Here is a 24011-nt window from a genome sequence, read left to right on the forward strand (position 1 = left end):
CGGTCGTGCCATTGGCTCTTGCACACTGGGGCAACGCATCTGGGTTCCAGCACCGCCAGCTGGTTCTCGGCAGTGTTCTTGTCACAGGTACTCCCTCGTGCCAAGCCTGGTTTCAGCACCGTCAGCTGTTTCTGGGTTGTGTCAACCTCACTGAGACGCCTATGCTTGCCCCGTCGTGGTGCGGTCGGGTTAGCCAACTCCAGGGTGCCTCCAGTTTAGGAGCTTCCTATTTGGGCTGCGTGAACTGGTAGTCAAGGCTGGTTCTGTAGTGCCAGTAGGCCCAGCTCCCCCTGTAGGACTGTTGGGGTTCGGTAACTGCGGCTGCCTCGCGGCCTAGCTGTTCTCTCCTCTCCTGTGGGCCTTCGGGTCCACCACCTGGTTCCAGCACCGTCAGCTGGTTCCGGGCCGAGCCTTTGGCTTAGGTGCCTCCTCCTGGGTATCCGAGGTCCGCCAACGCCAGGCGGTCCTTGGTAGTGCTTTTAAGCGCGGGCACCTACAGCTTAGTAACCGGGTTCCAGCACCGTCAGCTGGTCCTCGGTCGTGCCATTGGCTCTTGCACACTGGGGCAACGCATCTGGGTTCCAGCACCGCCAGCTGGTTCTCGGCAGTGTTCTTGTCACAGGTACTCCCTCGTGCCAAGCCTGGTTTCAGCACCGTCAGCTGTTTCTGGGTTGTGTCAACCTCACTGAGACGCCTATGCTTGCCCCGTCGTGGTGCGGTCGGGTTAGCCAACTCCAGGGTGCCTCCAGTTTAGGAGCTTCCTATGTGGGCTGCGTGAACTGGTAGTCAAGGCTGGTTCTGTAGTGCCAGTAGGCCCAGCTCCCCCTGTAGGACTGTTGGGGTTCGGTAACTGCGGCTGCCTCGCGGCCTAGCTGTTCTCTCCTCTCCTGTGGGCCTTCGGGTCCACCACCTGGTTCCAGCACCGTCAGCTGGTTCTAGGCAGTGTCTTTTGCTCTTGTACCTTCTGCTCCCCATCCTGGTTCCAGTAACGTCAGCTGGTTCCGGGCAGAGCCTTTGGCTTAGGTGCCTCCTTCTGGGTATCCAAGTTCCACCAACGTCAGGTGGTCCTTGGTAGTGCTTTCAGGCACGGTTACCTCCTGCTTAGTAACCGGGTTCCAGTAACGTCAGCTGGTCCTCGGTAGTTCCATTGGCTCTTGGACCTTCGGCTACCCATCCGGGTTCCAGTACCGTCAGCTGGTTCTCGGCAGTGTCTTTTGCTCTTGTACCTTCTGCTCCCCATCCTGGTTCCAGTAACGTCAGCTGGTTCCGGGCAGAGCCTTTGGCTTAGGTGCCTCCTTCTGGGTATCCGAGTTCCGCCAACGTCAGGCGGTCCTTGGTAGTGCTTTTTAGCACGGGTACCTCCTGCTTAGTAACCGGGTTCCAGTAACGTCAGCAGGTCCTCGGTAGTTCCATAGGCTCTTGAACCTTCGGGTAGCCATCCGAGTTCCAGTTCCATCAGCTGGTTCTTGGCATTTTCACAGCCTTCTTGTACCTTCTGCTACATTTCCAAGTTTAAGACCCTAAAGTCGACGACCCGGAAGACCACCCCGATGACGACGACGACGACCCGGAAGACCACCCCGATGACGACGACGACGGCGGCGGAGACGACGACGGCGGAGACGACGACGACGGCGGAGACGACGACGGCGTAGACGACGACGGCGGAGACGACGACGGCGGAGATGACGACACTGAAGACGACGACCCTGGAGACGACGACATGGAAGACCGAGAAGCAGAAGAACAAGAGGCTGCAGAACAAAGAGCAGAAGAACATTAAGCATAAGACTTAATATCAGAGCAAAAGATATTATCTAAATTATATGCAGAAGAAGACTAAGCAGTGTATGGGGGTGAGTCCGTTCCTCCTCGTGGTGCCCCTGGATAAAGCCTGATGCTGCAGGCCAAACTGAACGCGGACAAATGTAACTTTTGTGACTGGCAGAACGGAAGGTGTAATCTTCCAACTTTTATAGATAACAACTACGGGAATGCCTGAGGCTGTCACAAATGAGAATATGATGAAGAAGTAGAATAGGAAGAACAATAACAGTGGAATAAAAAGAATATGTAGAATAGGAAGAATAATAATAGTTGAAGAAAATGAATATGAAGAATGTAATAAAAAAAAAAAAATAGGTAGAAGATGAAGAAGATGAATAAGGTGAAGAAGTTGATGTCAAAGATGCTGATGATGATGAAGATGAAAGTGTGGGAAAAGGAAAAAAAGAAGGGGAAGGTCGTGGAATAGTGAAACATCAATATCTGACAAAATAAAAAAAAATTTACATAGTCAATATCTTTTTCAATCCGAACGTCTTTAAAAAAAAAAAAATCATGCTATTCTATTTGATTGGGCTAATCCTCATTGCCTTTAATGTCTCCGCCACCTCCCCCAATACATCCTACATTATTCTTAGTTGTTTTCCTTCATGTAGAATGAACCTACAAGGAAAGAAAGGGTTTATTTTAATTCCGATATTTTGGTCCCATTGACTTGCATTGGGATCGGGTATCGGTATCGGCGATATCCGATATTTTTTGAATATCGGCCGATCCAAACCGATACCGATACTTTCCAATATCGGAAGGTATCGCTCAACACTAGTGAGGAACGAATAAGTGTGGAGGAGAGTAGCAGGTCTTGGGAGGATTGGAGATCACGTGTGGGAAGATATTGGGAGATTAGTTCAGAGATATAGGGAGGGGACAGGTTGTGAATGGCTTTGTAGATCAGTGTTAGTAGTTTGAACTGGATTCATTTGGGAATTGGGAGTCAGTGGAGGGATTTGCAGAGGGGAGTAGCGAGGAGAGAGGTGGATTAGCCGGGCAGCAGAGTTGAGGACAGACTGGAGTGGTGCAAGAGAGTTAGCTGGGAGGCCACAGAGGAGGGTGTTGCAGTAATCGAGGCGGGAGATGATGAGAGCATGCACAAGAGTTTTGGTAGATTGTGGGCTGAGGAAGGAACGGATTCCGGCAATAATTTTGAGTTGGAGGTGACAGGAGGTGGCAAGAGTTTGGACGTGAGATTTGAAGGACAGGGCAGAGTGGAGAGTTACTCCGAGGCAGCAGATTTCAGGTGCGGGAGAGAACGTGATGCCATTTACCATAATAGATAGGTCAGGTAGGGGGGATACGTGAGGTGGGGGAAAGATGATGAGTTCGGTTTTGTCTACATTGAGTTTTAGGAAGCGAGAGGTGAAGAAGGAGGATATGGCTGACAGACACTTCAGGATTCTGGACAGCAGAGAGGTGACATCTGGGCCAGAGAGGTAGATCTGAGTGTCGTCCGCATACAGGTGGTACTGGAAGCCAGGGGACTTTATGAGTTGTCCTAGGCCAAGGGTATAGATGGAAAAAAGTAGGAGCCCTAGGGCTCATCACTGATCATTATCACCTGTTTGGTATAATTGGTTACTCATACACCTGACTATAATCTTACAAAATCCCTGATTCTCTGCAGGGTTACCTAGAATTTATGCTGTTTTTAAGGCAAAAAAGCAGTCACCAAATATTAATGTAATTTAGACTTCTGTTACGTTCATTCACTTTCCATTTTGTTAATTGATAAAAATGAACTAGTAACACTTCTATTCTAGAGCGTATTTTTACAGCACTTTTTCTACATCTGCCTAAAACTTTTGCACAGTCCTCTACATACTCTTCAAATATATATATATATATATATATATATATATATGTATATATATATATATATATATATATATATATATAGTGAGATACATGAGGTATAGAGGCAACCTCTTTTGTGTTTAACACCTACTGCACTGACCACTTATATGTGATTTGCATATTTGCGGTTACATCCTGACCACTTTCTCTTCCGCTTCTCTCAAAGTTTCAAAGCTCCAAATCTGTACTGACTTCATGGCATGGGTTTTAATGGCCAAGCAGTGGCATGTAGCCTTACATCACCAAGAATAACGGGACTCTGGAGGAGACGTGTTCTGTGCATTGATAGATCACACTTCTCTATCTGCGTCTGATGGAGGAGTCTGGGTTTGGTGATTCCAGGAGAACGTTATCCCCTGACTAGAGATGAGCGGTGTTCGAGTCAAACTGTTCGCCAATTTCAAATTCGAGCTGTTTTGAGCGGTGTTCGAGTCGTTCATCGAACTCGAACAATTTACTTAACCCCTTAAGCCCCGAGGGTGGTTTGCACGTTAATGACCGGGCCAATTTTTACAATTCTGACAACTATCTCTTTATGAGGTTATAACTCTGGAACGCTTCAACGGATCTTGGCGATTCTGACAATGTTTTCTCGAGAGATATTGTACTTCACGATAGTGGTAAAATTTATTCGATATAACTTGCGTTTATTTGTGAAAAAAATGGAAATTTGGCAAAAATGTTGAAAATTTCGCAATTTTCCAACTTTTAATTTTTATGCCCTTAAATCACAGATATGTAACACAAAATACTTAATAAGTAACATTTCCCACATGTCTACTTTACATCAGCACAATTTTGGAACGCAAATTTTTTTTTTGTTAGGGAGTTATAATGGTTAAAAGTTGACCAGAAATTTCTCATTTTTACAACACCATTTTTGTTTAGGGACCACATCTCATTTGAAGTCATTTTGAGGGGTCTATATGATAGAAAATACCCAAGTGTGACACCATTCTAAAAACTGCACCCCTCAAGGTGCTCAAAACTACATTCAAGAAGTTTATTAACCCTTCAAGTGTTTCACAGGAATTTTTGGAATGTTTAAATAAAAATGAACATTTAACTTTTTTTCACACAAAATTTATTTCAGCTCCAATTTGTTTTATTTTACCAAGGATAACAGTAGAAAATGGACCACAAAAGTTATTGTACAATTTATCCTGAGTACGTTGATACCCCATATGTGGGGGTAAACCACTGTTTGGGCGCATGACAGAGCTCGGAAGGAAAGGAGTGCCATTTTACTTTTCAATGCAAAATTGACTGGAATTGAGATGGGACGCCATGTTGCGTTTGGAGAGCCCCTGATGTGCCTAAACATTCAAACCCCCCACAAGTGACACCATTTTGGAAAGTAGACCCCCTAAGGAACTTATCTAGATGTGTGGTGAGCACTTTGACCCACCAAGTGCTTCACAGAAGTTTATAATGCAGAGCCGTAAAAATAAAAAATCATATTTTTTCACAAAAATGATCTTTTCGCCACCAATTTTTTATTTTCCCAAGGGTAAGAGAAGAAATTAAACCCCAAAAATTGTTGTGAAATTTGTCCTGTGTACGCTGATACCCCATATGTGGGGGTAAACGACTGCTTGGGCACATGGCAGAGCTCGGAAGGGAAGGAGCGCCGTTTGACTTTTCAATGCAAAATTGACTGGAATTGAGATGGGACACCATGTCACGTTTGGAGAGCCCCTGATGTGCCTAAACATTAAAACCCCCCACAAGTGACACCATTTTGGAAAGTAGACCCCCTAAGGAACTTACCTAGATGTGATTTGAGAGCTTTGAACCCCCAAGTGTTTCACTACAGCTTATAAAGCAGAGCCGTGAAAATAAAAAAAATGTTTTCACAAAAATGATTTTTTAGCCCCCAGTTTTGTATTTTCACAAGGGTATCAGGATAAATTTGACACCAATTGTTGTTGGCCAATTTGTCCTGAGTACGCTGATACCCCATATGTGGGGGGGAACCACTGTTTGGGCACATGGCAGAGCTCAGAAGAGAAGGAGCGCCATTTGGAATACAGAATTAGATGGATTGGTCTGCAGGCGTCACGTTGCATTTGCAGAGCCCCTGATGTACCCTGTTGTGAATTCTGTGGCAGAGCTCCCTCTTGTGGTAACAAGTGGTACTTCGGCTGATTCTCTCTGTGAGCTTCCGTTGATGGAGGAAAGTGGTACTGCGGCTTCTGAGTTTCCTTCCTCAGGTGATATGGTGAAGTCGTTAGGTGCTACCCTATTTAACTCCACCTGGTGCTTTGATCCTGGCTTCCAGTCAATGTTCTAGTATTGGACCTGTTTCCTTCTGGATTGTTCCTGTGGCCTGCTGCTCTGCATAGCTAAGTTCCTCTTTGCTATTTGTTTGCTGTTTTTTCCTGTCCAGCTTGTCAATTTATTTTTTCTGGTTGCTGGAAGCTCTGGGACGCAGAGGGTGTACCTCCGTGCCGTTAGTTCGGTACGGAGGGTCTTTTTGCCCCCTTTGCGTGGTTTTTGTAGGGTTTTGTGTTGACCGCAAAGTTACCTTTTCTATCCTCGCTCTGTTCAGGAAGTTGGGCCTCACTTTGCTAAATCTATTTCATCTCTACGTTTGTCTTTTCATCTTAACTCACAGTCAATATATGTGGGGGCTGCCTTTTCCTTTGGGGTATTTCTCTGAGGCAAGGTAGGCTTATTTTCTATCTTCAGGCTAGCTAGTTTCTCAGGCCGTGCCGAGTTGCATAGGCAGCGTTAGGTGCAATCCACGGCTGCCTCTAGTTGTGTTGGAGAGGATTAGGGATTGCGGTCAACAGAGTTCCCACGTCTCAGAGCTCGTTCTTATTTTTTGGGTTATTGCCAGGTCACTGTATGTGCACTGACCTCTATGTCCATTGTGGTACTGAATTACCTTTCATAACAGTACCCAAACAGTAGAAACCCCCCACAAGTGACCCCATATTGGAAACTAGACCTCCCAAGGAACTTATCTAGATGTGTTGTGAGAACTTTGAAGCCTCAAGTGTTTCACTACAGTTTACAACGCAGAGCCGTGAAAATTAAAAATCTTTTTTTCCCCACAAAAATGAATTTAGCCCCCATATTTTTATTTTCCCAAGGATAACAAGAGAACTTGGCCCCCAAAAGTTATTGTCCAATTTGTCCCGAGTACGCTGATACCCCATATGTTGGGGTAAACCCCTGTTTGGGCGCATGGGAGAGCTCGGAAGGGAAGGAGCAGTGTTTTACTTTTTCAAAACGCAGCATTGGCTGGATTTGAGATCGGACGCCATGTCGTGTTTGGAGAGCACCTGATGTGCCTAAACAGTGGAAACCCCCCAATTATAACTGAAACCCTAATCCAAACACACCCCTAACCCTAATCCCAACGGTAACCCTAACCACACCCCTAACCCTGACACACCCCTAACTCTAATCCCAACCCTAATCCCAACCGTAAATGTAATCCATACCCTAACCCTAACTTTAGCCCCAACCCTAACCCTAACTTTAGCCCCAACCCTAACCCTAACTTTAGCCCCAACCCTAACCCTAACTTTAGCTCCAACCCTAGCCCCAACCCTAATCCTAGCCCTAACCCTAACCCTAGCCCTAACCCTAATCCTAATGAGAAAATGGAAATAAATATTTTTTTTTAATTTTATTATTTTTCCCTAACTAATGGGGTGATGAAGGTGGGTTTGATTTTCTTTAATATTGTTTTCTTATATCGGATTTTTATGATTGGCAGCTGTAACACACTAAAAGACGCTTTTTATAGCAAAAATGTTTTTGCGTCTCCACATTTTGAGACCTATAATTTTTCCATATTTTGGTCCACAGAGTCATGTGAGGTCTTGTTTTTTGCGGGATGAGTTGACATTTTTATTGGTAACATTTTCTGACACGTGATAGTTTTTGATCGCTTTTTATTCCGATTTTTGTGAGGCAGAATGACCAAAAACCAGCTATTCATGAATCTCTATTCGGGGAGGCGTTTATACCGTTCCACGTTTGGTAAAATGGATAAAGCAGTTTTATTCTTCGGGTCAGTACGATTACAGCGATATCTCATTTATATCATTTTTTTTATGTGTTGATGCTTTTATACAATAAAAGCTATTTATAGAAAAAATAATTATTTTGGCATCGCTTTATTTTGAGGACTATACCTTTTTTATGTTTTTGCTTATGATGCTGTATGGCGGCTCTTTTTTTTGCGGGACAAGATCACGTTTTCAGCGGTACCCTGGTTATTTATAACCTATATTTTGCAGCACATCCAATGGATGGCTTACTTATTCATGGAGATCTTTAGAAACAGGGCAAAGGTACAACCCCTTCATCTGATGTTCACAAATCTCATTGTAGTAATACCCAAATGTCATGTTCTTCCTCAGCTCAGCCATCTACATTCCTGAAATTAAACAATGACGGATCTCCTGAGTGTAGAGCCATTGGAGGAAATCCACCTGCGGAAATCTCCTGGATCCCACATTCAGATGATATAAACACTACAAAACTGGAAGATCCGGATCGGACATGGTCAGTGATCAGCACATTCATGAAAAAGAGAATTAATGGAACGTCGGTGACTTGTGTTGTGTCTCATCCAACGTTAAGAAATCCATGGAAGGAAGACATTTCGTTGAGTGGTGGTAAGTATTTACATCATATTTTTTCTTTATTTTAGGAAACTAATATCTAAAGTGCTCAGCATAAATAAGTAGACCCCCTTTGAAAATTAAGAAGCAAGAAGAGTTTCTAAAACTTTGACTAGACTGATTTTCCATAGAACATTTTTTAATCCATAGAGTGAAACTAAGGTAATAACATAACTTTCATTACAAAACCTTTAGTTTTACTGAAATTAGTTAATGGGAAAAAACAACTACTTCTAGTATTTTTCTTTTTAGATCCTTTTAGATTATTTGGATGTGAAAAGAACAAGTTGGTGACATACTGCATCATCTTTTTTCATCCTCAAGAATGAGCTCTTTTAGAGCCTGGATGCTGGAGAGTGATGACAACTTGTCTCTTCAGGATCTCCATAGATGTTCAATTGGTTTCAGATCAGGAGATAATTGGCCACTGAATCACTTTCACCTCATTCTTCTTCGGAGATGCAACAGATGTTTTCATTGTCATGTTGGAAATGTGCACATCTACCAAGGGCCCAGAGTGTTGGTGGCATCTTCTCATTCAATATGGAGTAGTACATCTGTGACTTTACAATACCATCAATGAAATTGAGTGGTCAAGTGTTTCTTGATCTGACCCCAACCGAACACCCATGGGGATTTCTGAAGAGACAAGTTGTCATCATCACTCTCCATCCAGCGTCCAAGCTCTAAAAGAGGTCACTCTTGAAGAATGCAATACATCACCAACTTGTTCCTTCTAGTCCTAAAAGACTTGGCATTGTCCTTAAAAATCATGGAGGTCTACAAAATAGTAGATGTGGTAGTTTTTGATCTGGGCTGTACTCATTTTTGGCATCAAGTAAGTTGAGTAAAACTAAAGATTTTCTAATGAAAGTTATATTATTAACCTTACTCTCATGTTATGGGTTAAACATTTTTCTATGAAACTCAATCTTGTCAATAATTTGGAAATTATTCTTATGTTTAGTGACATATTTATTAAAATATTATTTTTTAAAGGGGTGTAATCATTTATGTTGACCACTGTAGACAACCAGCACAAGGAGGAGCTAGCTGTATCTTGTAGTCAGCATTTAGGGAACACAATGGGAGCAGTAGATATCTTCATGTTTTCCACTGCTCTGATAAATTCCACTAAAAAATTCCTAAAAATGGGTGACCTGAACTCTCAGAAGAGTCAGCAAATTTTTGGGTGTCATCAAGCATCAATTCAAAATGGAGAGTTGTGCTTGATCTCTAGGTGCTTGACATTCAGGTGGGCAAAAAAGAGGGCTGGAAAGGTGCAGCAAAGAAATGTAGGGACATTAATAAGAATGACTGTGGGGAAAAATATTGGTGGCACGTAAAGCATGACACAATTAACGCCCTCCTGAGAGGGAACCACTAAAAATTGTAAAAAAAAATGTGATAAATGTCTCCAAAAGCTGAGCACTTAAAGTACAAATATCTGCAAAGACGTAATTATAGCAAATGGAGGATTCTCTGATTAACCCCCTCATGACCTTGCAATTTTCTGTTTTCGAGCTTTTGTTTGTTTTTTCCTCCCTTTCTTCCGAGAGTCATAACTTGTTTTATCTTTATGTCCACATAGCCATAAGAGGGCTTGTTTTTTGCAGGACAATTCCACAGTTGTTCAGACAACATCATTCTTCAGGTCAATCCAAGTACGCAGATGCCAAAATATGTGTAGTTTTTTTATTTTATTTAAGTGGTGAAATCTTTTTTTACATTTGTAAGAAAAAACAGTTTTGCTTATGTAGCAATTTTTCAAGACCTATAACGCTTTTAATTTTAATTTCTGGGGCTGAGTAAGAGCTTATTTTTTGAACCCTGAGCTGATGTTTTTACTGATACCATTTTGGTGTAGATACGATGTTTTGTTCGCCTTCCATAGCCCCCTTAGGAGATTTGAAGTTGTGATCATCTGATCGCTTGTACTATACATAGAAGGGCTTCAGCACTACTGCAATGTATAGTAGAAATCACGATTTCCTATGAATGCCGGCTACGAGCCGGCTTTCACAGGAGGATCGTAATATAAGGCATGGGGTCATCAACAGACACCAGGCTGTCATGAAGACCTTTATAGCAAAGAAGAAAAAAAAATGTTTTCAGCTCATCCATTCAAAGGATCCTCTATGGCAACTTGTACACATCACAGCAGTCTGCTGATGGACCAGATGGTAAGCATGGCCACCACAATGTGGTTAATCCTTGTAAAGCCCTCTTTTGTTCAATTCTCATCAAATTCTGGAGTTATCCCTTCAGTGTAGAGATGTTCCCCTGGCTACGTATTCCATCTTGGACTGTAACCCAGTTTAACTTCATTGGGATTGCCTTATTCCTGAGAGATGTGAGGAAATGCTTCTTGCAATTTCATCCAGCTTTGCTCATTACTTGCCTTCTTCTGAGGAAAACCTGTGTGTCCACACCCAGCGCACGGAGTTGCCCAGGTCCAGGCAGAGACAATCAAAAATGGTGAATCCAGCGCTCGAAAAAGCAAGTATTTGTTATTTTAAAATATGTAAAAAATTCACCATTTTTGATCATGAAGACCTTTGGCACCCCAGGATCACGTGACAGGTGCACCGTTAGGCGGGATGAATGACACTCTTCCAGCCAGCCCACCGACAGTGGGATTTAACTGGTTAGCAACCACGGGAAGAGCACCACTCCACCTTCAGCTGTTAGAGCCACATGATGACTGATTAAATCAGCCATCATGTACAGGGAAAGACGCAGTGACACAACTTTTGATGTGAAAATACGTCAAAGTTTGTGAAGGGGTTAATGCACTAACTATAATTGTTAGTCAATTTACAAAATCATGGTATCAATTAAAAAGTTTTTTTGGGGGGATTCAATACCTATATTAGAACCGCCATTTCTTCATTCTCTGCCTGTACGGGGGTCCCGAAGATCGGATCTCAACAGATATTCAAACAAAATGCCATCACTTAATAAGATGAGAATCTCTTAAAAAAGAAAAAGAAAAGAAAGATGAAACTGAAAGTCTGAAAATTAAAAATGTAAAGAAAACTTACATTGAAAAATCATTTTATTTGGACTTAAATTCTAAGCATTTCTTAGCCTTTAAGTGATTGGACTTGTAAAATTATTTATATTTTTATTAGTGATGAGCAAATATACTCGTTATTCGAGATTTCTCGAGCACGCTCGGGGGTCCTCCGAGTATTTTTTAGTGCTTGGAGATTTAGATTTTATTGCCGCAGATGAATGATTTACATCTGTTAGCCAGCATAACTACATGTGGGGGTTGCCTGGTTGCTAGGTAATCCCCACATGTAATCAAGCTGGCTAATAGCTGTAAATCATTCAGCTGCGGCAAAGAAAACTAAATCTCCGAACACTAAAAAATACTTGGAGGACCCCCGAGCGTGCTCGAGAAATCTCGTGTAATGAGTATATTCGCTCATCACTAATTTTTATCATAAACCTTTAATATTTGTAAACTCCAGTCATTCTGAAATCTTCGGCTGTTTTTTCCTACAGGGAAAAAATGGATTACTACTTACGTGGTTCTGGGATTTGTGATCAGCGTCGTCCTAATCCTAGCATGTCTTCTCATCTGGAAACTGTCATATCTCAGGTAATACTACAAAGTCTCTTCAGAGAAGTAGAGGACAGAAACTCAAGGATTTCGACTTGGATGTAACAATCCTATACATCAGTATTGATATTTAGGATTGCAACCAGATGGCACCTTTCCTCTTTCTCTATAAAGAGGATATTTGCATAAAATTGCATGGCCTGTAAGTCTCCTTACACCAACTTGGTGCTCTCCACAAGGAGAAACTTGACCTCTTTGTCCTTCTTGTTTTACCGTAACATTGATGTAAATTATTTTATATTGTTTGGTTTCTCATTTTGGAAAACATGATGGTGGTGGTGTGGGATGGGGCATTGGTAAAGAACCTTTTAGAATTACAATGACAATCCGTGTTCAAATTGGTTCAAACACTTGGCCTCAAGCTCTCTAATGGATGAATAAGTTCAGGGGTCAATAGAGTTGAGCAGCAATACCATGCACAACCCACAAATACTATACATACGTTATTTTTTTATCATTTTTTTTACATCTTAAGTAATGCCTATGTATTTGGGGTTGGAAGAACTTATCTTCTTTGTACAGATATATCAATCTTCTTGCTTACCTTTATTCTTGACTCAACATGTTCGTATGTATGTATGTATGTGTGTGTTTGTAATGTATGTGTGATTCATATGTATGTATATTTTGTGTATATATCTTTGTGTAATTTGAGTTTAATGTGTGTGTATGATTTCATAGTTCAATATCTACATGTATATAGTATGGGTATGTATGTCTTATGTGTATATATATATTTATATATAAAAATCCGCAAATGAAGGCAGCACTCCAAGTCCTTACGAAGGTAAAAATGTGTCTTTTATTGAACCCACATCTCTGTGCGACGTTTCGGCTCACACTGAGCCTTTTTCAAGGCTTGAAAAAGGCTCAGTGTGAGCCGAAACGTCGCACAGAGATGTGGGTTCAATAAAAGACACATTTTTACCTTCGTAAGGACTTGGAGTGCTGCCTTCATTTGCGGATTTTTGTGTTTATGTGGGCAGATGAGTGGACCATTCTGCCCGGGAGGCCAGGCACCCACCGGTGAGCATTGTGCTGTTCCAATTTTTATGGTTTATATTTATATATATATATATATATATATATAGATATATATATATATATATATACTAGCTATTGAACCCGTTCTACGCCCGGGTGGCGAGCATTTATATTGGTATATGGTCTCCATCCTGGTATGTGCTGCTCCATCCTGCGTCCCCATCCTGTCATGTGCTGCACCCATCCTGCGTCCCCATCCTGTCATGTGCTGCACCCATCCTGCGTCCCCATCCTGTCATGTGCTGCTCCCATCCTGCGTCCCCATCCTGTCATGTACTGCACCCATCCTGCGTCCCCATCCTGTCATGTGCTGCACCCATCCTGCGTCCCCATCCTGTCATGTGCTGCACCCATCCTGCGTCCCCATCCTGCGTCCCCATCCTGTCATGTGTTGCTCCCATCCTGCGTCCCCATCCTGTCATGTGCTGCACCCATCCTGCGTCCCCATCCTGTCATGTGCTGCACCCATCCGGGGGCCTGAGCAGGCGGGGACACCGGCGCGCTGTGGGGGTCAGGTGCCGGTATCGCCACCAGCTCAGGCCCCCCCAGCACTTACTATATTCACCTGTCCCCGTTCCACTGCTGGGCGCCGCCATCTTCCCGGTCTCCTGGCTGTGACTGTTCAGTCAGAGGGCGGCGCCGGCGCGCATTAAGCGTGTCATCGCGCCCTCTGAACTGAAGGTCACAGGCCGAAGACCGGGAAGATGGCGGCGCTCAGCGGTGGAACGGGGACAGGTGAATATGGCCAATGCTCACCCTCCTGACGGTCTCTGCTTCTCTGTTGGAGATCGCGGTGTGCGTTCAGTGTGAACGCATACCGCGATCTCCTGGGAGCGTCATTCTGTGAGGCCCAGACTGCGCCGGCACCGGCGCTTGCGCAGTCTATAAAGGCTTCGGGCAGAGTGACGCTCCCAGCGTTATATTATAGATATATATATATATGTAACATGTGTATGTATGCATTGTGGTAGATCGACTTGCTCAGCTGCTCAAAGAGGTAATCACAAGGACACTTTCCATTTAAGTTTTCAACTGGTTTATTAGAAATGTACTGCATAAACCAGTGCATTAATTAGGCAAACAAGCACAGCCCTTCTGGCATAACGAGAAAATAAAATAGCATACAGTACAGTCTATGTGGCTGCTGGGATCCATTCACTGGGGGTAGGAAACAAGGGTCAGGTCTCTTTAACACGAGTACAGCTTTGGAGATCTAATCTCCAGACACACTGAGGACTAAATGAGTCCCAAGGCTTCACATTTACCTTCTGGACCACACCATGTGGTGGAGATATGGTGAGGTGAGCAGCCTCCCACCCAGCTGTCCACAAAAACCCATCCCTTTATATGGCTGATTAACCCTTCTCAGTACATAGTAGTATGCTCGAGCATTTTTCCAGGTTCATATCACTGAGGCTAACTTCCTCAGTGATACATATCTCACATAGTATTTTACCAGTGACCTTCTCACGGCATGTACTGTCTATATACAGTATGTGTGTAATGTGTTAATGTGTATGTATGTATGTATAGTGCAATATCTATATGTATGTATCAATATGTATGTCTTATGTGCATATGTTATGTGTATATTCATGCAAGTATTGTCTATATACATACATATGTAATGTGTGTTTAATGTGTGTATGGGTACATAGTGCAATATTTATATGTATGTATGGGTATGTATGTATTATTCGTATTTGTATATGTAATGTGTGTATGTATGTGTGTGTTGTGTATACATGTGTTTAATGTGTGTATGTATGTGTGAATAATGCAATATGTATATGTAGTATTATGTATGTATGTCTTATGTGTATACCATATGTTTATGTAAAATGTGTATGTATACATGGATTGTGTATTAATGTGTGTAATGTTAGGGCAGCACGGTGGCTCAGTGGTTGGCACAGTGGTTGGCACAGCAGCCTTGCAGCGCTGGGGTCCTGGGTTCAAAACCCACCCAGGTCAACATCTGCAAGGGCTTTGTATGCTCTCCCTGTGCTTGCCTGGGTTTACTCTGGGAACTGCGGTTTCCTCCCACACTCCAAAAACATACTGATAGGGAATTTAGATTGTGAGCGCTGCAGAATAAGATAACGCTTTATAATAAATAATTAATGTATGTTTATTGTGTATGTATGGGTATGTCTGTATATCTTATATGTATTGTGTATATACATTTGTATTATCTGTATGTACTGTATTTTATATAATAATAATAATAATTTTTATTTATATAGCGCCAACATATTCCGCAGCGCTTTACAAATTATAGAGGGGACTTGTACATACAATAGACATTACAGCATAACAGAAATACAGTTCAAAACAGATATCAAGAGGAGTGAGGGCCCTGCTCGTAAGCTTACAAACTATGAGGAAAAGGGGAGACACGAGAGGTGGATGGTAACAATTGCTATAGTTATTCGGACCAGCCATAGTGTAAGGCTTGGGTGTTCATGTAAAGCTGCATGAACCAGTTAATTAATTTTTTTTTTTTTTTTTTTTTTTTTTTAATATAGGCCACACAGGGATCGTTAGGTTAATGCATTGAGACGGTAGGCCAGTCTGAACAAATGAGTTTTTAGGGCACGCTTAAAACTGTGGGGATTGGGGATTAATCGTATTATCCTAGGTAGTGCATTCCAAAGAATCGGCGCAGCACGTGTAAAGTCTTGGAGACGGGAGTGGGAGGTTCTGATTATTGAGGATGCTAACCTGAGGTCATTAGCGGAGCGGAGGGCACGGGTAGGGTGGTAGACTGATACCAGGGAGGAGATGTAGGGTGGTGCTGAGCCATGGAGTGCTTTGTGGATGAGGGTAGTAGTTTTGTACTGGATTCTGGAGTGGATGGGTAGCCAGTGTAATGACTGGCACAAGGTAGAGGCATCGGTGTAACGGTTGGTGAGGAATATGATCCTGGCAGCAGCATTCAGGACAGATTGGAGCGGGGAGAGTTTGATAAGAGGGAGGCCGATTAGTAGAGAGTTACAATAGTCCAGACGAGAATGAATAAGTGAAACAGTAAGAGTTTTTGCAGAGTCGAAAGTAAGAAAAGGGCGAATTCTAGAAATGTTTTTGAGATGCAGGTAAGAAGAGCGAGCCAGTGATCGGATGTGGGGGGTGAATGAAAGGTCAGAATCAAGGATGACCCCAAGGCAGCGGGCATGTTGCTTTGGAGTAATGGTGGAACCGCAAACGGAGATGGCAATGTCAGGCAAAGGTAGGTTAGTAGAGGGAGAAAACACGAGGAGTTCAGTTTTTGACAGGTTTAGTTTCAGATAGAGGGAGGACATGATGCTAGAGACAGCGGTAAGACAATCACTGGTGTTTTCTAATAAGGCAGGCGTGAGATCAGGAGAAGAAGTGTATAGTTGGGTGTCGTCAGCATAGAGATGGTACTGGAAGCCAAATCTACTGATTGTTTGTCCAATAGGGGCAGTATACAAAGAGAAGAGGAGGGGGCCTAGGACTGATCCTTGAGGAACCCCAACAGTAAGGGGAAGGTGAGAGGAGGAGGAACCAGCGAAACATACAGTGAAGGATCGGTCAGAGAGATAGGAGGAGAACCAGGAGAGAACGGTGTCCTTGAGGCCGATGGAGCGGAGCATAGTGAGGAGGAGCTGATGATCCACAGTATCAAATGCTGCAGAGAGATCCAAGAGAATTAGCATGGAGTAGTGACCATTAGATTTAGCTGTTAGTAGGTCATTAGAGACTTTAGTGAGGGCAGTTTCAGTAGAGTGTAAAGAGCGGAAACCAGATTGAAGAGGGTCGAGAAGAGAGTTATCTGAGAGATAGCGGGTAAGACGGGAGTGGACCAGGCGTTCGAGGAGTTTAGAGATGAAGGGAAGATTAGAGACAGGTCTATAATTAGCGGCACAGTTTTGGTCGAGGGATGGTTTTTTAAGTAATGGATGTATGATGGCATGCTTAAATGAGGAGGGAAAAATACCGGAAGTGAGGGAAAGGTTGAATATTTTTGTTAGGTGAGAGGTGACAGCCGGGGAAAGGGACTGGAGGAAATGTGACGGAATGGGGTCACTGGTGCAAGTGGTCGGGCGAGAAGATGCAAGGAGCCTGCTTACTTCTTCTTCTGTAACTGGTTCAAAGTCAGAGAGTGAACTAGATGCAGTGGGGGAGGGAGGACAGTGCATGGTATGAAGAGATTGGGAGATGATTTCCTGTCGAATATGGTCAATTTTTTCTTTGAAGTAATTGGCCAGATTGTCAGCACGGAGATCCGTGGTTGGGGCCTGCGCTCTTGGGTTGAGTAGGGACTGGAACGTGTCAAACAGACGTTTAGGGTTATTGGACAGGGAGGTGATGAGGGTGTTGAAGTAGGTTTGTTTGGAGAGGTGAAGGGCAGAATTGTATGTCTTTAGCATGAACTTATAATGGATGAAATCTTCGGGTAGATTAGATTTTCTCCACAGACGTTCTGCGCACCTGGAGCACCGCTGCAGGAAACGTGTTTGCAGCGTGTGCCACGGTTGTTGCCGTCTGTGCCGAGTTGTTTTATGTATAGGAGGAGAAGCTTCATCCAGGGCACTTTGCAGGGTTTCATTGTAATGCTTCAGAGCAGAATCAGGACATGAGATGGAGGAGATTGGGGCCAATGAGGACTGCAAGTTCTTCATAAGTTCCTGGGTGTTAATGGCCTGTATGTTTCTATAAGTGTGGAAAGTGGGGGTGACCTGAGCGGGATGGCAGTTCTTGATAGAGAATGAAAGAAGGTGGTGGTCAGAGAGTGGGAGAGGGGAGTTTGTGAAATCATCCACTGAGCAAAGCCGGGAGAAGACCAAGTCAAGGGAGTTTCCATCTTCATGTGTTGGCGAGTTAGTATGCTGCGAGAGGCCGAAAGAGGAGGTTAGAGCCAAAAGGTGAGAAGCAGATGGGGAGAGGGGAGAGGCAATAGGGATGTTGAAATCACCCATGATAAGGGTGGGGGTGTCACAGGAAAGAAAGTGTGGAAGCCAGGTGGCAAAGTGATCCAGGAACTGATGAGAGGGGCCGGGAGGACGATACACCACCACCACTCGCATGGAGAAGGGGACGTAGAGTCTGACCACATGGACCTCAAAGGAAGGGAAGACAAGTGAGGGTACTTGGGGGATAACTTGGAAAGTACATTTTGGTGAAAGGAGCAGACCAACGCCTCCACCTGCTCTGTTGTCCGATCTTGGGGTATGAGAAAAGTGTAGTGCACCATATGAAAGAGCAGCAGCAGCAGTGGTGTCTGACTGCTGGATCCAGGTTTCAGTAAGAGCCAGGAGATTAAGAGAATTAGAAAGGAAGAAGTCATGAATGAAGGAGAGTTTATTACACACAGAGCGAGAATTCCAAAGGGCACAATTCAAAGAGACAGAAGGCATGCAGGGAATATTAATAAGGTTAGAGGGGTTTCTGGGTGTAGCAATTGGGAGGTTGGACTGGCTATAACATGGGGGGCCGGGGTTTGGAGATATGTCTCCAGCAACTAGGAGGAGGAGGATCGAAAGAGTGAGCAGATGGTTAAGTGATTTGTGAGAGCGTCTCTTGTGTTGGATGGTGGGACTGAATGGATCTGCGCTGCTAAGCAATGTGAACAGAGCATGAGTGCTATACATAGGAGAGGCAAGGACAGAGGGGCCGATATGGATGGAGTGTAGAGAGTTAATGCAAGGGCGGTGAGTGTGAGTGAATGCAGCAGCCAGGATATAGAATATGCAAATAAATATGGTGAGTATTTGTGTTGTTTCAAGTGAATAGGGAATAGATTTAGATTGTCTTACCTGTCTCCTGCCCTGTCTAACTGCCATGTTATAACTGCCGAGTACTTAGAAAAAAAAAGTACTTTGAATAAAAATACACGAATACAAGTGCACGAATGCACCCCTGCACATTTATATGAATGTATTGTATATACTGTATGCACCCCTGCACATTTATGTATTGTATATACATGTATTGTATATACATGTATTGTACATACATACATGTATTGTATATTTATGTATTGTATATACATGTATTGTATATACATGTATTGTATATACATTATGTATTGTATATACTGTATGCACCCCTGAATGCACCCCTGCACATTTATATGAATGTATTGTATATACTGTATGTGTCTGTAATGTGTATTTAATGTGTGTGTATTTATATGCAATATGTGTATGTATGCATTGTGTATGTATGGGTGTTTAATGTGTATGGATGTTTGCATAGTGCAATATCTATATGATTGACATATGGTATGTATATATTGCATATGCCCATTTATGTAATGTGTGTGTATGTATTGTGTATACAGTATATATGTGTGTATTGTCTATGGGTATGCACTGTATGTACGTGATAGTTTTAAAATGATCTTTCACTGAGACAAAATTGGCCAGGTTTGTTGTTTCTAATTTTATACCTGCTCTTTCCTTTTTTTAAACCATCTATACATTTGGAAATATACAAATGTAATGTATATTTCGTTGTGTATTATATATACAGGTAATATAGATAAACTGCATTTGACTATTTTTGTATCGCAGGTCACGCTTCAAAGCAATGGTCCACACAGACTCTCAGCTAACCCACATTCATGGTGAAGAGGTAATCAATAGATGAGCAGAGAAACGTATAATGGTCTGCTTTTCGAAGTTCTGAATCATTCATTTTAGCATATAATGTACTTGAAAACAGGGAAAAAATTCTATGTGCAGTGAAAAGTTAAACATACACATTTTTACCCTTAGGCTGTGTACACACGTTGAGGATTTTTTGCATTCCGTAATTTTTGTGCACATGATGCGTTTTTTTCCGCAAAAAAAACGCATCGTGGTAAAAAAAGCATCATGTTCATTAATTTTGTGGGTTTTTTCACGTTTTTCCTGCTATTTAATGCATTGGGAAGCTCCGGACAAAAATGCAAAAAAAAAAAAACGCACAAAAAACGTGTCAAAAATGCGACAAAACCGCTAGAAAAACATATGCGGATTTCTTGCAGAAAATGTCCGGTTTTGCTCAGGAAATTTCTGCAAGAAATCCTGAACGTGTGCACATAGCCTTACTGTGCAGAAAATAATAAGCCAGGAACGTGATTCTTCAAGTCGATACGATTACGGAGATACCAAACTTTTAAAGGTTTTTATTATTTTACCGGTGAAATGAAACGCCTCCAAAGAAAGCAAAAAAAAGTTTTGAGTCCTGGAAAATGATGGCACAAGCCAAATTTTTATTTTAAAGGAAGCACACTAATCAAAATTTTTATCCTCTTAATATAGTGCAGTCATTATATTATATAGCACTGTGCACTTACAATTGCTCATTTTGCCTTTCTACCCAGATAATTCTTCTCTTTTTCATTAGGTCTGTGACATCACCTGATTAATTACTGATGAGCTAAATCCTTCTAAGCTCTATGTAGAAACAGGAGGTCAATTTTCTCTGCACAATTCACGAGTCACTGAAAAAGTGAGCAGCTGGGTCTGGAGGTGAAGAAGGGAATGATTTATGCAGGGAAACAAGTCTTCCTGTTTCTACATAGAGCAGAGAAAAGAGAAGAATAAGAGAAAAATTTAATAAAAAGTTGTATGTATCATCAGAAACCAGAAGAATAAAACCTACAGATTACTCTGCAAAATAAAAAAAAATCCCCCACACAGCTCCATGTATTTAAAAGCAAAAAAAGGTCAAGAAATAGTGACGTAAACCATTTTTATAGAAGTTCAGAGTTTATTTAAAGTATTAAAAGCTGCAAAAAAAAAGTCTCAAGTTTGGTGTCGCTATAATTATACAGACCTGAAAAAATCATATTGCCAGGTTATTTTTGCTGAAACTTGAATGACATAAAAATTATACCCAAAAAATAATGGGGGAATTTTGTGCCTTTCACCATTTCACCTCATTTTAAATGTTGTTACTTGGTTTCCAGTAATCTATTTAGTAAATTGAATTGTGTAGTTTAAAACTGCAAAGTGTCCAGAAAAAAATAAAACATGCCCTCATATGGCTATCTCCATGGAAAAAGAAAGTTATGGCTCCTGGAAGAAAGGGATGAAGAAAAAGAAAGGGCAAAAATGAAAAATTGCTTTGTAAAGGGGTTGTAAGATGGCAGCTGGACAGATCCAGGGTGGAAGATAATAAGTGTCACCGAGTTGGCTAGCCTGTTGTGAATTCAGCTTTTGGGCTCCCTCCGGTGGTTGTGGAGGGTAATGCAGTTGTGCCTGGACTGCAGGAGTGGACAGGTGTATCTACTAATTGCAAAACTGACTGGGGTATATAGCTTTGCAGGATCCTTTAGTCAGTGCCAGTTGTCCATTGTTCTGGAAGGATTCACTTCCATGCTGGTCTCTCCAGTTTGCTGTTCTTTTCTACAAAGATAAGTCCTGGCTTTGTTTTTGCTGTCCACCTGCAGTGGACCTTATAGTTCTGTGCTTTTTCATGTTTTTGTCTTGTCCAGCTTAATCTGTGAAGGATTTTTTGCAGCCTAGCTATTTCTCTGGAGATGCAGATATACCCCCCATGTCTTTAGTCAGATGTGGTGATCCGTATTTTCTGCGGTGGATATTTTCTAGTGTTTTTATACTGACCGCATAGTACTCTGTTCTATTCTTTCTTTTTAGCTAGTATGGCCTCCTATGCTAAAATCTGATTTCATATCTGCGTATGTTATTTCCCTCTCCTCTCACAGTCAATATTTGTGGGGGGCTATCTATCCTTTGGGGATTTTCTGAGGCAAGATAGGTTTCCTGTTTCTGTCTTTAGGGGTAGTTAGATCTTAGGCTGTGCCGAGGGGTCTAGGGAGTGTTAGGTACCCCCCATGGCTACTTCTAGTTGCGCTGCTAGGTTCAGCATTTGAGGTCAATACAGGGACCACCTTTTCCAGAGTCCGTCTCATGCTGCTCCTAGGCCACCAGATCGTAACAGTACAACTGGCCTACAATGAGTTAATTGCATCTCAGAAGAAGAGCGGGAAGCTTTTGAGCCATTTTTTTTCCTTAGCCTGTTTGGTATTTTCCTCCCTCTTTACCTCTGGGTGGCTACGGAGTCTAGTATTAACATGAATGTTCAGGAGTTAGTTTCTCGGGTGGATCAGCTTACTGCTAGGGTACAGGGTATTTCAGATTTCATTGTTCAAACTCCTGCCTTAGAACCTAAGATTCCCACTCCTGATTTATTCTTTGGTGACAGATCCAAATTTTTGAGTTTCAAAAATAACTGTAAACTGTTTTTTGCATTAAGACCCCGGTCTTCTGGTGATCCTATTCAGCAGGTTAAAATCATCATATCTCTGCTGCGTGGTGACCCACAGGATTGGGCATTTTTCCTGGAATCTGGCAATCCTGCTTTGCTTAATGTTGATTCGTTCTTTCAGGCATTGGGGTTGTTGTATGATGAGCCTAATTCTGTGGATCAGGCTGAGAAAATCTTGTTAGCCCTGTGTCAAGGTCAAGAAGCGGCAGAATTGTATTGCCAGAAATTTAGAAAATGGTCTGTACTGACTAAATGGAATGAGGATGCCTTGGCGGCAATTTTCAGAAAGGGTCTTTCTGAATCCATTAAAGATGTTATGGTGGGGTTCCCCACGCCTGCTGTTCTGAGTGATTCTATGTCTCTGGCCATTCAGATTGATCGGCGCTTGCGCGAGTGCAGAGTTGTGCACACTTTGGCGTTGCCCTGTTAGCGGAGCCCTGAGCCTATGCAGTGTGATAGGATTTTGTCTGGAGCTGAACGTAAAACATTCAGGCGTCAGAATAGGTTGTGTTTTTACTGCGGCGATTCTGCTCATGTTATTTCTGATTGCCCTAAGCGTACTAAGAGAATCGCTAGTTCTGTTGCCATCAGTACTATACAACCTAAATTTCTGTTATCCGTGACCTTGATCATATCGACGCACAAGACAGGGCGCAGGGGACGCTACTTGTAGCGTTTTCCCTGCGCCGAAATTCCCGATCTGTAGGATCTTATGCCTCGCAAAATGCTGCGTTGTGTACATGCGTTGTTGGTTGCGTCGCGTCGCCGATGCTGCGCCCAACAACGCAAATGTGAACGTAGCCTAAGTTATTAAAGAGAATCGGTTGGTCTGTTTTCACATATGGCAGTCGGAGGTTCGGCTGTATAGACTTTTATCATTCCATAAAAATGATCCCCGATTTGTAGAGGTCAGATGTGTCAGTCATGAGAAATCTAGCATAGAAGCCATATGCAAATCAGTCCGAAAGAGCACAGGGGGTGTGTCAATGCACTTGGAAGAAAACAAGTTAACGCCTATCCACAGGAAGAGGGCTCACCGCAGAGACTTGTACCGATCAGGAGAATCGGAAACTTTTACCTCTGTTACAATGGAGCAACATTGCAGATGCAGGGATTGTAATAAAACAACAAAATAAGTTATATTTTCCAACTCTAACCCCCCCCCCCCCCATCACGCCAGTGCTGGCTTCTCGTATAGTCTCTGTTGGAACAGGAAAACAATGAAGATCTCTTATTGTGCCATCTGATCACCGACGTTGCAGCCAATAGGTGACTGCATCGGTCATCATTGAATGTGCCTTTTTTAAATGGAACCTCATAAAAGTGATAAGTTTTTTTCTCACTGACATGTTCCCTTCCCACCTCCCAAAAATAGATCTAGATTTTTTAAACATCTCGTGGCTCAAAATGGTAAAAACCTTAAAACTTTAACCCATATACAAAGCACTGTATACAGTAGATAACAATGTATAGAAAAAGTTAAAATGACAGCAAAACAAAAAAAGCCTTTCCTGAATAATCAGTTCTATTTAGGACAGAGAGGGAGGAGGGAGATGCAGCTGCAGTACCTCTGTGCATGTGAAGGCAGCTATAAAGCTGTGTGTATGGGCAAATTCAGAGGTACAGAATTCTGAGATGTTTAAGCAACGCATAAAGATGCAACAAAGAGCCAACATTTCTCACTGCATTTTATCTAGTTCACATCTCCTGCTGCCTAAAATGTTTTTTATTAATTTTCTCTCTATTTTTTTACT

The 24011-nt window shown here is 42.6% G+C and overlaps 1 protein-coding gene across 1 annotated transcript in view; it reads left to right on the forward strand.

Moving 5' to 3' along the window:
* LOC138672548 (cell surface glycoprotein CD200 receptor 1-A-like) overlaps positions 1 to 24011 on the forward strand; it is a 78945-nt gene that overhangs the window by 49844 nt on the left and 5090 nt on the right. Inside the window, exons 3-5 of the mRNA XM_069760632.1 lie at positions 8076 to 8333; positions 11853 to 11949; positions 19554 to 19614. Coding sequence (XP_069616733.1) covers positions 8076 to 8333; positions 11853 to 11949; positions 19554 to 19614 — 416 coding nt within the window. The remainder of the gene's footprint in view (positions 1 to 8075; positions 8334 to 11852; positions 11950 to 19553; positions 19615 to 24011) is intronic.

This window comes from Ranitomeya imitator, chromosome 3 (genome assembly GCF_032444005.1).
Source record: "Ranitomeya imitator isolate aRanImi1 chromosome 3, aRanImi1.pri, whole genome shotgun sequence".
Classification (NCBI taxonomy): Eukaryota; Metazoa; Chordata; class Amphibia; order Anura; family Dendrobatidae; genus Ranitomeya; species Ranitomeya imitator.